Source organism: Elgaria multicarinata, chromosome 23, assembly GCF_023053635.1.
Source record: "Elgaria multicarinata webbii isolate HBS135686 ecotype San Diego chromosome 23, rElgMul1.1.pri, whole genome shotgun sequence".
In the NCBI taxonomy this organism is placed as follows: Eukaryota; Metazoa; Chordata; class Lepidosauria; order Squamata; family Anguidae; genus Elgaria; species Elgaria multicarinata.
In genome coordinates, this window is record NC_086193.1 from 13,165,374 (window position 1) to 13,178,687 (window position 13,314).

At 51.4% G+C, this 13,314-nt stretch overlaps 1 protein-coding gene across 1 annotated transcript; it reads right to left on the reverse strand.

The window, feature by feature from the left end:
• Window positions 1-841: 841 nt before the first annotated feature.
• On the reverse strand, window positions 842-12,775 carry COPE (COPI coat complex subunit epsilon). Its single transcript, XM_063147063.1, has 10 exons — window positions 12,639-12,775; window positions 10,592-10,654; window positions 10,026-10,126; window positions 7,584-7,736; window positions 6,421-6,474; window positions 5,028-5,109; window positions 4,051-4,206; window positions 3,087-3,155; window positions 2,494-2,568; window positions 842-1,161 (listed from the first exon to the last, which is right to left on the reverse strand). Exons 1-10 carry the CDS (start codon window positions 12,762-12,764, stop codon window positions 1,114-1,116), a joined length of 927 nt encoding a protein of 308 aa, XP_063003133.1. The 5' UTR covers window positions 12,765-12,775; the 3' UTR covers window positions 842-1,113.
• Window positions 12,776-13,314: the final 539 nt, after the last annotated feature.

Here is a 13,314-nt window from a genome sequence, read left to right on the forward strand (position 1 = left end):
GTGGACGTCATATATCTTGTTGTTTAACATTTACACGAAGCCGCTGGGTGCCGTCATCTGGAGCTTCCGAGTGTGCTTTCATCAGTATGCTGACGACACGCAGCTCCATTTCTCCTTTTCATCTTCAGCAGGAGAGGCTGCGGATGTGTTGAACCGGTGCCTGGCTGCGACAATGGACTGGATGAGGGCTAATAAACTGAGACTCAATCCAGACAAGACTGAGATGCTGTTAGTAGGTGAATCCGCTGACAGGATGGGGTGTGTTCTACTGGTTCTGGATGGGATTGCACTCACCCTGAAGGAGCAGGTTCGTAGCTTGGGGGTTCTTTTAGATCCATCATTGTCACTTGAGGCCCCTTCCAACTCTACTATTCCATGATTCTATGTCAGAACCTGCAAGAGCTGCTGGATCAAAAGGACCGCTACGAAGGACAAATCCCCAAATACTCAACACCCGACCGGGTTTCGCGCCCGCTGACTGTTCACAGGCCAAACGTCGCGGCCCTGCTTTTAAACGGGACCTGCCCTTTCCAGGCTGCAAGAGGAGAACAAAAAGGTAACCCCATTTCTGGGAATGTCAGGGGGAAATAAATAAAGCCAGAAATCACCTTTTCACTCTAAAGGAGCCTCCTGTATAACCCTGTACTCGTTACAAATGGCAACCAGGGTGTGTGTTTAATTTTATTATGTTAAACTCTCAAGGTAGCTGAGGGACCCAGTGCTTTCTCCAGAGCCATGAGGACTGGAATCTTAGTTTTGTCTTTAAAAGAAGGGCCAGAGCCCTTTGGTAGGGCAGTGGTGTCGCACGCGGAAGGCAGTTCATACGTTCAACGATCAGAAATAGGTAGATAAACCTAGCGGGGGCTTTATTGGGAATGTTGAAACGGGGGAAACTGAGAAGTCTCTATTCCCCGCTGGGTTCTCTCATAACAGGAGGTTCGAAAGACATCGCAGCGGGAAAGAACCGAATTTCTACAGCGCCTGTAGCCGGCGCGCGTCAGGGAACCCCAGCTGAGGTTCGCTCTACGGGAGAGGCGCCGATTCCTGGGGGCCGCCAGCGCGGAATCCCACTCCGCAGGGACGTCGCCGGCCGAGGGATCTGTCCAGCAACCCTCAAGCGCAGGGAGCAAACTGCACGGCCAGCCGATCAAATTCGTTCTCCTTCAAACGAAAACACACCAGAGTCAGTTTTAATTTTAAGGGGAAAGAACAAAAAACAAACACCTTTGATTGAATCGGATCCGGCGAGAGCGTGAGGCTCACGCAGTGATCGCCAACGGGCTGCAAGAAATCAAATCATAACAGAAGCTTCTCAGGATGGAGCTGCCTGTTGTGTCTCTGCATCACTTGCTGCTCCAGCCTTCCTTTCTGCCACAGGGCGGTGTGAGACTGGACCACTCGATTGCTTCTGATGCAGCTACACAGTAGGATTACCTACCCTTAAAAGGGGGCTGCCCGTCGCCTCTCTGTACACATTACACCCAGATCAGAGACTCACACAGAATCTCAGGGCAAGTGCCGCGAACAGCAGGCAGTTATTTTCTCTATTTATATGTCACCTCTCACTTCCATATCAGCATCAATTATAAATGCTATACCACCATTCGTCAGCACCTGTCAGTGGTTAGCATATGGTTTTAGAGAGACGCAAAGGGTTACAGTGTCCATCATTTGCAGCAGAATCATAGAATAGCAGAGTTGGAAGGGGCCTACAAGGCCATCGAGTCCCACCCCCTGCTCAATGCAGGAATCCACCCTAAAGCATCCCCGGCAGATGGTTGTCCAGCTGCCTCTTGAAGGCCTCCAGTGTGGGAGAGCCCACACCCTCCCTAGGGAACTGATTTCATTGTCGTACTGCTCTAACAGTCAGGCAGTTTTTCCTGCTGTCCAGCTGGAATCTGGCTTCCTTTAACTTGAGCCCGTTATTCCGTGTCCTGCACTCTGGGAGGATCGAGAAGAGATCCTGGCCCTCCTCTGTGTGACAACCTTTTAAGTATTTGAAGAGTGCTCTCATGTCTCCCCTCAGTCTTCTCTTCTTCAGGCTGAACATGCCCAATTCTTTCAGTCTCTCTTCATAGGGCTTTGTTTCCAGACCCCTGATCGTCCTGGTTGCCCTCCTTTGAACACGCTCTAGCTTGGCTGCCCTCTGAACAGAGGCTCCATTCAGACGACACCTTAAACCATGGCTTTAAGCATGGTGGTGAAGACAGAAAGCCAGGCGAGGCTGTGTTCAGAAGACACCTTTAACCACAGTGAATAAAGCAAAAAGTCTTATTCACGGTGGTGAAAGCTGTGGTTTAAGGTGTCTTCTGAACACGGCCTGGCTAGTGGGATACCATCGAGAGGCCCGGGGCAGGAGAGAAGGGAGAGGAACTGTCTATCAGTTGGATTTTACTCAACTTCACGGGAGCCCACAGTCACGCAACGGCGCAGTTAGAACAATCGAAGCAGCAGCCTCGACGGAGGGGGGAAGGAAGGAAGGAGACACCTTACCTTGGCCTGGTACTCCTTGACGAACGGGTGGTTTCGGTGGGCGTCTTTCAGTTGCGAGAGGTACCGGTTGGTCACCTTAAAAAGGGTGAGGAGGATGGAGGGCAGAAATAGGGGGTAGGGTGAACACAGTGCGTGTGCATGCGGGGGGGGGGGGAAGCAGAGAAAGAGGGAGAGAAAGCAGAAGAGAAAAGGGGGCGGCAGAGAGCGGAAGTTACAGGTTTTACAACGAAGAACCCTATTTAATAAAACCCAAGGGGAGGGTTGTTTTAGCTTCCCCAAAAGGATGGAGATCAGCAAGGACAGGGAAAAGTGGGGAAGACAAATGATACGCCCCATAAAAGCTTGCTGTTTCAGCAAGGGGACCAACCACGGCCATGTCCGCCTTGGGCCTCTTTCCCCTGGCGCAGGGAATCCCGATTCGTGTTATCACGGGAGCGGAGGACTTCAGGAAAGCCGCCCAGGAACACCCCAGCTATTCTGGCTGAAAGTACCCAGAGTCGGGTGGGCTGACTGAAAACAGACCCCCCCCCCTCGCTTTGCCCTTCCAACCGCCCCCTGCCCCGTCTTTCGGCAGAAGGAAAAGTCAGCCTCACCTCCGGGGGCTTGCCCAGGTGTTGCGAGAGGACCACGAAGTTGATCAGGGTCTCAGGGTGGCTGCTGTCCTGTAGGAAACGAGGAGGCGGACCGAAAGAGGTCCGGAAGTGGGGTCAAGCAAGATGACCTCTGGGGTCCCTTAAAACTCGTATGGTTCTGGGATGCCTGCCTTATACCAGACTATTCCTGCCCTTAGCCCACAATGGTCTATGCTGACCTGCAGCTGCTCTCCAGGGTCTTTCCCAGTGAAATCTCTTCACTGGCTGCCGATTAGTTTCCGAGCGAAGCACAAAGTGTTGGTGATCAGCTTTAAAGCCCTACACGGTTTGGGTCCAGGCTACCTGCGGGGTCGCCTCCTCCCGTACAATCCACCTCTGGGAAGAATCTACTCCAGCCAACAAAACCAAGGCTGACAACTATTTCCCAGAGGACCTTCTCTTCTGCCGCTCCCAGATTACAGAATGACCTGCTGGAAGAGATTCGTCAACTTAACCGTCTTCCGGATTTTAAGAAAGCTATAAAGACTGATCTCTTCTGGCAGGCCTACCCAGCTGAATTTTTAAAATGTTTTTTTGGATGTTTTTTAGGATGTTTTTACAACGTATATTACGTTTTAATTGAGTATTATGTATTTTATCGTTTATTGTTGCTCCCTGCCTCGATCAGAATGGAGAGGTGGGTAAGAATTATTATTATTATTATTATTATTATTATTATTATTATTATTATTATTATTATTATTATTATTTCACAGCAAAACAGGTGCCCTACGGCCAAACGGCAGCTTCTCCCCTAAAAATGAAAGGAGGTTCCAGTCTGCATGGTTCCAGTCCACTGGTCCCCAGCTGTCTCGAGAAGAGCCAGGCTGGACTGCAGAAACCGGACCGGGCCATACGTGCAGTCCAGGGAGGGGCTGAAGCATCACCCCACGAGCCGGGGGGCGGTGGCTGCGCTGACACCCACCTTGTCGAGGGCCTCCTGGAGCACGGCTTCGGCGTCTTCCCACTTCCCCTGGGCCATGTAGCAGGCGGCCTGGCCGTTCAGGAGCAGCAGGGTGGGCGACCACTTCTCCGCCATCTCCTGGAAGATGTAATAGGCGTCCTGCAATTTCTCGCCCCCCTGAAAGAAGGAAAGAAAAAGGCGGGGTGCGGGATCAGAAGAGGAGAAGCAAAGCCACGGCGGGAAGGCGCGCTCTGCTCATCGTGGTTTGGGGAGGGGGCGTTATTGATTCATTCGAAGCATTTCTACTCCGCCTTTCACCCAAAACGGCTCCCGAGGCTGCTTACGGAGGAAAGAAACGAGACAGTCCCTGCTCTCAGGCTTACCATCGAAACGACACGACATAAAAGGAAAGGGAGACTAGGAGGGAGGAGGAAAAAACAGGCCCAGGCACCACAAAAAAAGGAACTTCCAGGTCATAGCCCAGATCTCCAGTTAAGGAAGGGAAAAAAAGGATCGGGTAGCAAGTGATTAATGTTTCAGGTTCTGGTACGAGTTTATAAAGCCCAGATTTATGAATGTATATCCCACCTATCCATCAAAGAGGTCAACAGTCTCCTCCACTTTATACTCACAACAACCCTGCAGAGTAGGATAGGCAGAGAGAAGGTAATCACGACATGTGCTTGGGCGAGCAGGGATTTGAACCTGGCATTTCTCCCCAGTTCTTGTCTGGTACCCACAGGGCACCCTCCCAGTGTTTGGGATTCCAAGTCCCATCAGCCCCAGCGATGGGAGCTGTAAACCATCGGGACTACCGGTTGCCAACCCCGGCTCTAACCATTACGCCAAGCTGGCTCTCGCCTTCAGTCTAGTGGTGGATGATGGGAACTGTAGTCCAAGCTGCTCGGGGGGAGGCTGTGGGAAACCAGCCCCTCCGCTTTTCAAACGCTAGATTTGTCTTCGCCCTTCGCCCCACGATTGCGGGAGGCGGTACCCACCATGGCCAGGTTCACCCAGGCGGTAGCCAGCTGGGTCAGGGTGGCGTCTTCGTCCTGCTCCTGCATCTTCTTCAGCTCCTTTCTAAAGAGGCAGAGAAAGAGAGGGAGAGGGAACGAGAACGCGTGAGCGAAAGCAGCGCAGAGACCTCTGGGTTTTGGAGGAGACAGGAATTTGCCTCCATTGATAGGGCTCCATCCCTAGGTACGCAGGAATCGGCTTTATCCCGTGTCCAAAGGCCTGTGCAGCACTTTTCACTAGGGTGCGCACCCAGGGAATTTTATTCATTTTTAAGACGCCGCGCTTTCCGGAGTGCTTGGGCACATCCGGCACATCCCATATGCACGCCTGTGTCTGTGACAACGGACTTTCCCCATCACCTGGGACTGAATTCTTACAAGTGGAAATCCCGGGATTTGAACTGGAGCCCTTGGACAAGAAGAGCAAAAGAAGAGCAAAACCCGCCCTGCGAAGGAGGAAGCCCCTGAGAGCGCGGCCCTTTCGAGACCGCTCCCCCGGGGCCGCTGTGGCAAAACGGTGAGCAGGAATGACGCTTCCCCATTCAAAGGGCGAGGCTCCCCCGACCCCACGGAGGACCTTTAGTCCAGGTTTGGACTCTGAGCCTCCCAAATGGCACGGATTACTTTCCGTCCTCCAAACTCGTGGACACTCTCGGTTCAGTTTGACAATCCATTTTAAAGTGTTCACAAGGGGGCACCCTCCACAATAAAACGCGGTAGCGTATCCCTACCCCTACAATGGACAAGAGAACAGTGGCCGCCCCCATCCACTCAATTAAGCAAAGTCGCCTCCCCTTCTCCTCAAACTGTTTCCATTCCAGCTGGTCGCTAAAATAACTTTGTACCTAAGGACCCGTGCTGTGGTTTGCTCCTTTCCTCCTCCCTCCCCATCCTTTTTCCTCTTCTGCCATGTCTTTTTAGATTGTAAGCCTGTAAGCCGCTCAGAGAGCCTGTTTCGGAGGACAAGCGGGGTGCAAACGCTTTCAAGCCAGGGGTAGGAAAGGTATCGCCTCCCAGATGGTGTTGGGACTTCCATTGGCCATATCCCTGGGGCTGATGGGCATTCAAGTCCAGCAATAGCGGCAGCACGAACATTTTCCGGAACCCTCCCATGGATGGGGAAAGCCGGTCTTGCGGGACACTTTCCCGGCCTATCAGAAAATGGCTCATTGTTTTTAAATCAACCCCTTGGACTCCCCGCTGCATGAGAGGACCTGTTTGAGAACTGAGGCCGCGGACCGTGCGGCTACAAATCGGAGCGGCACCGCCTTCAGCGAAATGAGGCATTCTGCGGCCACGTTGGTACAAGCGCGTGCAGGCAACCCCGAGGACTAGGAGGAGACGGACCAGATGTCAGACAGGTGGGGGAACTCACCGGGCCAAATCCAGACGGTCCAGTTTCAGCAAGATCTGGATGGTCATCGCCATGCTGGAGCAAACGAGAACAAAAACAGAGAGGTTTAGGACCGCCATCCGTGGACGCAGGAGTGGATTTCTGGGGCTGGAGTAGATGGCCTTCTAACTCGAAGGTGCCAGGGATTCTGGTTTGTGGCCCTCTGGCCTGAACCAGTGAGGTTCATCGCTGCTCAGGACTCCCGGGGTCTCAAAGTGAAGACTGTGACGGCAAAACCCCACAAGCTCTTCCGGCCAGTAACTCTGCCTTAGGAGAAGTATTTCCAACTTCTAGAATGGGGAAGAAGCTGTTCTAAAGGCAGGAAAAAGTAAACCCTTCGTGATGGGGGGTGGGGGGCATCTGGAAAACCCTGGCCCTGAGGTCTGCATCCCTGGAATAATTCCTGCATTCCTTAAGATGGAGGAGAGACATGATAGCACCCTTCAAGGGCTTGAAAGGTTGTCACATAGAGGAGGGCCGGGATCTCTTCTCAATCATCCCAGAGTGCAGGACATGGAATCGGGCTCAAATGACAGGAAGCCGGATTCCATCTGGACATCAGGAAAAACTTCCTAACTGTTCGAGCGGTACAACAAAACGTCAGGAAAAACACCCTGACTGTTCGAGCAGTACGACAAAGGAACCAATGACCTATGGAGATCCTGGGCTCTCCCACACTAGAGGCTTTCAAGATGTAACTGGAGAACCATCTGTCAGGGTTGCTTTAAGGTGGATTCCTGCATTGAGCAGGGGGTTGGACTTGATGACCTTCAAGGTCCCTCCTATCTCTACTATTCAATGATTCTATGAAACCAATATTTTAAACTGTGAACCACCTCGAGTGCCTTGGCAGAAAAGTGGCACGCAGACGCTGGCTTTCCCGAAAACGAGAAAATAAATACATTTGGAGTTCTCTTCCCTGGGGGAGCCCTGCCAATGACGGGTTCTCCAACCTGAGCTCTTCAGTTGGGGTGGACTCAAAGATCCATTCAATACGTAAGGAGTCTCTAAGGGCAACGGCCTCTCCCCCCACCCCCTCTTTCGGGGTAGAAGATACTCCACAGCCAAGGCTGGGATGGGGTGATGTTGATGGACACTGGTTGATTGACAGCATGCCCGAGAAAAACGGGTACAGATCCACTCACCACTCCCAGCTCTCCCCCTGGCGCAAGGTCCGAAGCGCCGCATCCGGGTTTTGGTCGTGGAAGTAGACCGACGCCGCCATCACCAGGAAGGCCGTGTTGGTGACGTCCACGCTTTTGGCCATCTTCTTGTCCAGTTCGGCCACAATTGCATCCCTTCAAAGGAGGGAAGGGGAACCCCGCAACGTCAGGAAACGGAAACAGCCCGGAACCGTCCGGCTAGCAACTCCCCAGAGGCTGACTACTGTCTCCTCCAGGAGTCTCCAAACATTTTTTCCGGTCGGCGGTTTGGAATATCGAAAGTGTCGCGGGCGCACTCACAAAATGGCTGCCCTGAAGGGAACACTCTCCCCCCCTCCCCTATTCCTAAAAACGGCTGCCACAGTACGGCTGGTCACAGAACACTCATCTCCCAAGCCAACCTGGTGAGACTAAAAGAAAATTAATTTGCCCCGGTGCCTAAGTCTAGGCAGGGCTGTGTGTGTGTCTGAGGTCCAAAATGCAAAACCTCTCTTTAATTGGATTAAAAGGATCCTCCGTTTAACCCAATTAAAAATGGTTGCTGCTGATGGCCAGCCTCTCCTTGCGAAAGGGGCAATGTTTCTCCTGCCTCTTTCGCCGGGAGGGGGAGAATTTTCTCCTTGGGGAGAGGGGACAGGTTTTCCACATACCTTTTTTAAATTTGGGAAGGGACTGAAGGATCTTCTTTCTATATTATTTATTTATTATTTATTTAATAAATATTATTTAATATTTATTTATTATTATTTATTTGGGGGGAAAATGCCCCCAGCAGGAGACGTTTAACAAGAGAGGCACCTGGAGCCCAGCAGCACGACTCAAACTCCCATGAGAACAGGGGGTCTCGCCCTTCTCCTACAGGTGCTCAGGAAGAATTTCCGGGCTACAGAAGCTTTGCAAAGAGGCCTGGTCTGTTCCAAAGCAAGAACAAATAGGACCTTTGGGGGTGTGGGGTGTGGATGGAAGCTCTTATTTTGTTTGCTCTATGTTGCTTCTCGATCCTTCTCGATCCTCCCAGAGTGCAGGACAAGGAATAACGGGCTCAAGTTAAAGAAAGCCAGATTCCAGCTGGACGTCAGGAAAAACTTCCTGCCTGTTAGAGTGGTATGTCAATGGAATCAGTGACCTAGGGAGGTTGTGGTGTCTCCCACACTAGAGGCCTTCGAGAGGCAGCTGGACAACCCTCTGTCAGGGATGCTTTAGGGGTGGATTCCTGCATTGAGCAGGGGGTTGGACTGGATGGCCTTGTAGGCCCCTTCCAACTCTGCTATTCTATGATTCTATGCTGCAAGGAAGAAAAGAATGTTTCTAAAACACTAAAATCCCGTTCGCTCTTGCTTTCCAGAGCTTCTGCAGCCTGGGAGGTCTTCCTGAAGGCCTATAGGAGACGGTGCATTCATGTGATCTCCCGGAATTCAAAAACATTGAGCAGGCTGCTGCAAATGCAAGGGGGGGGGTCACTTTTAAAGAAAAATAGAAAGAATTTCCTCAGCCACCACCTACGCTTAAAAAGATAAGGGGAAATCCCGCCTTCTTCCAGAAGGAGAAAATCACTTGAAACGCAGGATATATTTTTGAATAATTCATCTGTATTATTAGGGAAGTGGTTTCTCGAAGAACTCCAAAGAGGAGAACAGCATCGATTTAACAATCCCCGTTGGTACTTTTGCGGTAATAAGTTCTTTAAAGTAGCCCAGACGTCTCGAGCCGCTTTTCAAGGCTTGCTGGAAAAGAAACGGCCCTTTCCGGTTTGAAACCTGCAGGGATTTATTCCACCGGGTCTCTGCCGCAGGATGGCGGACCTTGGGGTTTGAGTAAAAAAACTAAGTAGATCCCAGCTAGACAAACTGAGACCTAAAACAAGCCGGTCAGCACTGCAGTTGTTTTAATATTGGGGCAGAATGGCCCTCCTCGCCAAACTCAGCCAGAAGGTAGGCTGGCTTTCGAACGGACTCCCAGGTTTGCCCATGTGTAGAGGCCATGAGGATTTTAAAGGCTGGCAATTATGATATAACCCAGACTCCTGAGCCTTGGCAAACATCAGTGCCATCTTGAGGCCAATAGGACCCTACCCCGTACACTACGCTCGACGTCCTAGCTCCTTCTCTGGGTGCCTACGCTGAGGTAGACCCAGAGGACGGCAACAAAGGAGAGGGCCTTCTCAGTGGTGGCCTCGCAATTGTGGAATCATCTCCCAGACGAGGCCCGCCTGGCACCAACGTTGCTATCTTTTCGGCGCCAGGTCAAGACTTTTCTCTTCTCCCAGGCATTGAGAAGAATGTGATAAGGCCGCCTTGAGGCCCATCATTGGGCAAAAGGCGGGATACAAATAAATATAATTAATAATAATAATAATAGTAATAATTAATAATAATAATAATGATAATAATAACCCGACAGAGAGGTGACGAGAGCCCCACTCACCTTCGGTTCTCACTGGAAAGGTATTCTGCAAACATCCGTACAGCCTGGAGCTCTGGACAGGCGCTGGGCTTGATTTCGTCAAGCACCACGCCGTATTTTCGCTGTCCACAAAAGAGGGGGGAAAAGAGACTCCATTTCTACTCATCTTAAACCCGGGTTCAACCTGTTCTGAAACTGGGCTGTGGTGTTAACTGCCAAGGGTCACAAGAGACTGGCTTAAACATCTCCATGTATACACCCACAAACTTGTGTATTATTTATATTCTGGTGGCTATGTGCTACCTCCAGTATCCAAAGCAATAAGACTATATACACCAATTGCTGGGGAACATGGGCAGGAGGGTGGCTGAGGAATGCCAACTACCTGCCTTTAAAAAATTGTGCGGATTTTAGTCGTAAATTACTCTGGGAGCCAAACCTGGTGGAAAATTAGGGTACAGGGATCTTAAATAAAGAAACTACGCAGTTCCAAAACTCAGCCCAGTCACATTTCAGGCTCAGGAGCAGCAGAGGCCTGGATGCTGCCATCGCCGCCACGTTTTCTTGAACGGATCCGTTAACCTTACCTGGGCGATGTAAGCCCGATACAAGAACAGGTCTCTCTCCACTTCTTTTTCAGGACTTGACGGCTAGAAGGATGAGAAAAGAGAATCACTTCCGTAGCAGCAAAAAACATAACTGGGACAAAACTCCCCACTGCAGAACGCTGTTATAAATTCTCCGGGACTTCAGACCCCAGCTTCATTCATCGGCCAGAGACCTATGGGTCACTGGGAGGCAGCACCCTCCTGCCTCTCAGAGCGGCCACCCCCTCTCCCATGGCGTTCAACGAAACTTGCCCCAAGGTAAGCGGGTCTAGGATTGCAGCCTACATCCAATGCGCGTTTAGACAGAAAACGATTCGCGGCATTCCTCGGCCAGCCGTATGGTTTTAAGTGAATTTAAAATGCAAAAATGTACGGAGTAGTGAAAAGCATTTGTGCACGTGCGTTTGTATTTCGCGTAGTTGGCTGGGAAAAGCTGGGAGTTATAGGACACTTTTTCTATTATTATTATTATTATTTATTTATTTATTTATATAGCACCATCAATGTACATGGTGCTGTACAGAGTAAAACAGTAAATAGCAAGACCCTGCCGCATAGGTTTACAATCTAATAAAATCATAGTAAAACAATAAGGAGGGGAAGAGAATGCAAACAGGCACAGGGTAGGGTAAGCAGGCACAGGGTAGGGTAAAACTAACAGTATAAAGTCTGCGCAACATCAAGTTTTAAAAGCTTTAGGAAAAAGAAAAGTTTTTAGTTGAGCTTTAAAAGCTGTGATTGAACTTGTAGTTCTCAAATGTTCTGGAAGAGCGTTCCAGGCGTAAGGGGCAGCAGAAGAAAATGGACGGAGGCGAGGGGTTGTTGGGAATTACAGGCCTTTCCCCCACCCTTTGCCGGCCAGGGAATGCTGCGAGTTGTAAGGCCCCCTGTCTAAACATGTAATTAAATTATGGAACTCACTACCACAAGCTGTAGTGGTGGCCACCAATCTAGATGGCTTTGAAAGGGAGTTGGATCAATCCCTGGAGGAGGAGAAGGCGATCCAGGACTACTAGCCCTGATGGTTGTGTGCTGCCTCCAGTATTGCTGGGGAACATGGGTGGGAGGGTGCTGTTGCATTCGTTCGTCCCAGGCCGAGGGCTGGTCGGCCGTTGTGTGAACGGAGCGCTGGACTAGATGGACCCTGGGTCTGATCCAGTATCAGGGCTCTTCTGGTGTTCTTATGACTGTTAGAGCAGTACGACAATGGAACCAGTGACCTGGGGAGGTTGTGGGCTCCCCCACACTGGACAACCCTCTGTCAGGGATGCTTTAGGGTGGATTCCTGCATTGAGCAGGGGGATGGACTGGATGGCCTTGCAGGCCCCTTCCAACTCTGCTATTCTATGATTCTATGAAACATCTGGGCATGTTTAGCCTGGAGAAGAGAAGATTGAGGGGAGACATGATAGCACAAATACTTAAAAGGTTGTCACACAGAGGAGGGCCAGGATCTCTTCTCGATCCTCCCAGAGTGCAGGACACAGAAAGTCAGATTCTGGCTGGACATCAGGAAAAACGTCCTGACTGTTAGAGCAGTGCGACAATGGAATCGGTTACCTAGGGAGGTGGTGGGCTCTCCCACACTCGAGGCCTTCGAGAGGCAGCTGGACAACCCTCTGTCAGGGATGCTTTAGGGGGGATTCCTGCACTGAGCAGGGGGTTGGACTGGATGGCCTTGCAGGCCCCTTCCAACTCCGCTGTTCTATGATTCAATGCATAGGGTTGCACCTGAAGCCTTTCAACAGGGCTGGTGGAACAGCTCTCTTTCTCTCCATCACCCTCAGCACAGCCTGCCCCACCGATGACAGGCAGTGATTCAACAGGTGTTGCCTCCCCCGCCCCCAGAGGAGGAGGGTGAGAAACGCCTGCTGAATCTCTGCCTGTCCCCAGGCCTCTGCTCTCTCAGCCTCCCAACCCGCCCTCAGGACGCTCCTCGGGGCAGGGACCCCCTCGGGGGCGTGGCCAAGCCCCCTGGCAGCCGGGGAGGGCGTGGCTTGCCCGGGCCCCGCCCCGCCGGCCTCACCTTGACGCGCTGCGCCTCGTTGATGGCGGCCTGCGAGGCGCCGATGTAGAAGTGGTTCCTGACGTCGAAGAGCTCGTCGGCCTCGCTCGCTGCCGCCCCCGCCGCGGCCGCCATCGCCATCGCCATCGCCGCCCGGACCTGACACGTCTGCGCCTGCCCTGCCGCGCAGGCGCCGGCGCGAGGCCTGCCGGGAGGCGCCCATTGGACGGCGTCGGCCAATCAGAAGCCGAAGAGGCGAAGGGCTTGCTGGGAGTTGTGGTTTTCCGCGGGACGCGCCGTAGAGATAGGAAAGGGAGAGTGGCCACCTGGCCCGGTGCTCGCGGGGCTTCGCTTTTATCTACCGTAGTTCTTCGATTCTAAGACGCCATCAATTGTAAGACGCACACTGATTTCAGTACCACCAACAGAAAAAAAAGCTTTGATTCTAAGAAATAATAAATGACCTGCGATTCTAAGACGCACCCCGTTTTTAGAGATGTTTATATGGGGGGAAAAGTGCGTCTTAGAATCGAAGAAATGTATTTATTTGAAGCATTTATTTATTTATTTATTTATAAATAGCATCTATTTATTTATTTATTTGAAGCATTTTTTTTCTAGCGCCGCCTCAGCGTTTCTGGCATCGAGGCGCTTTACAATCACATATTATACAACAATAACATTAGAACTCTCAACC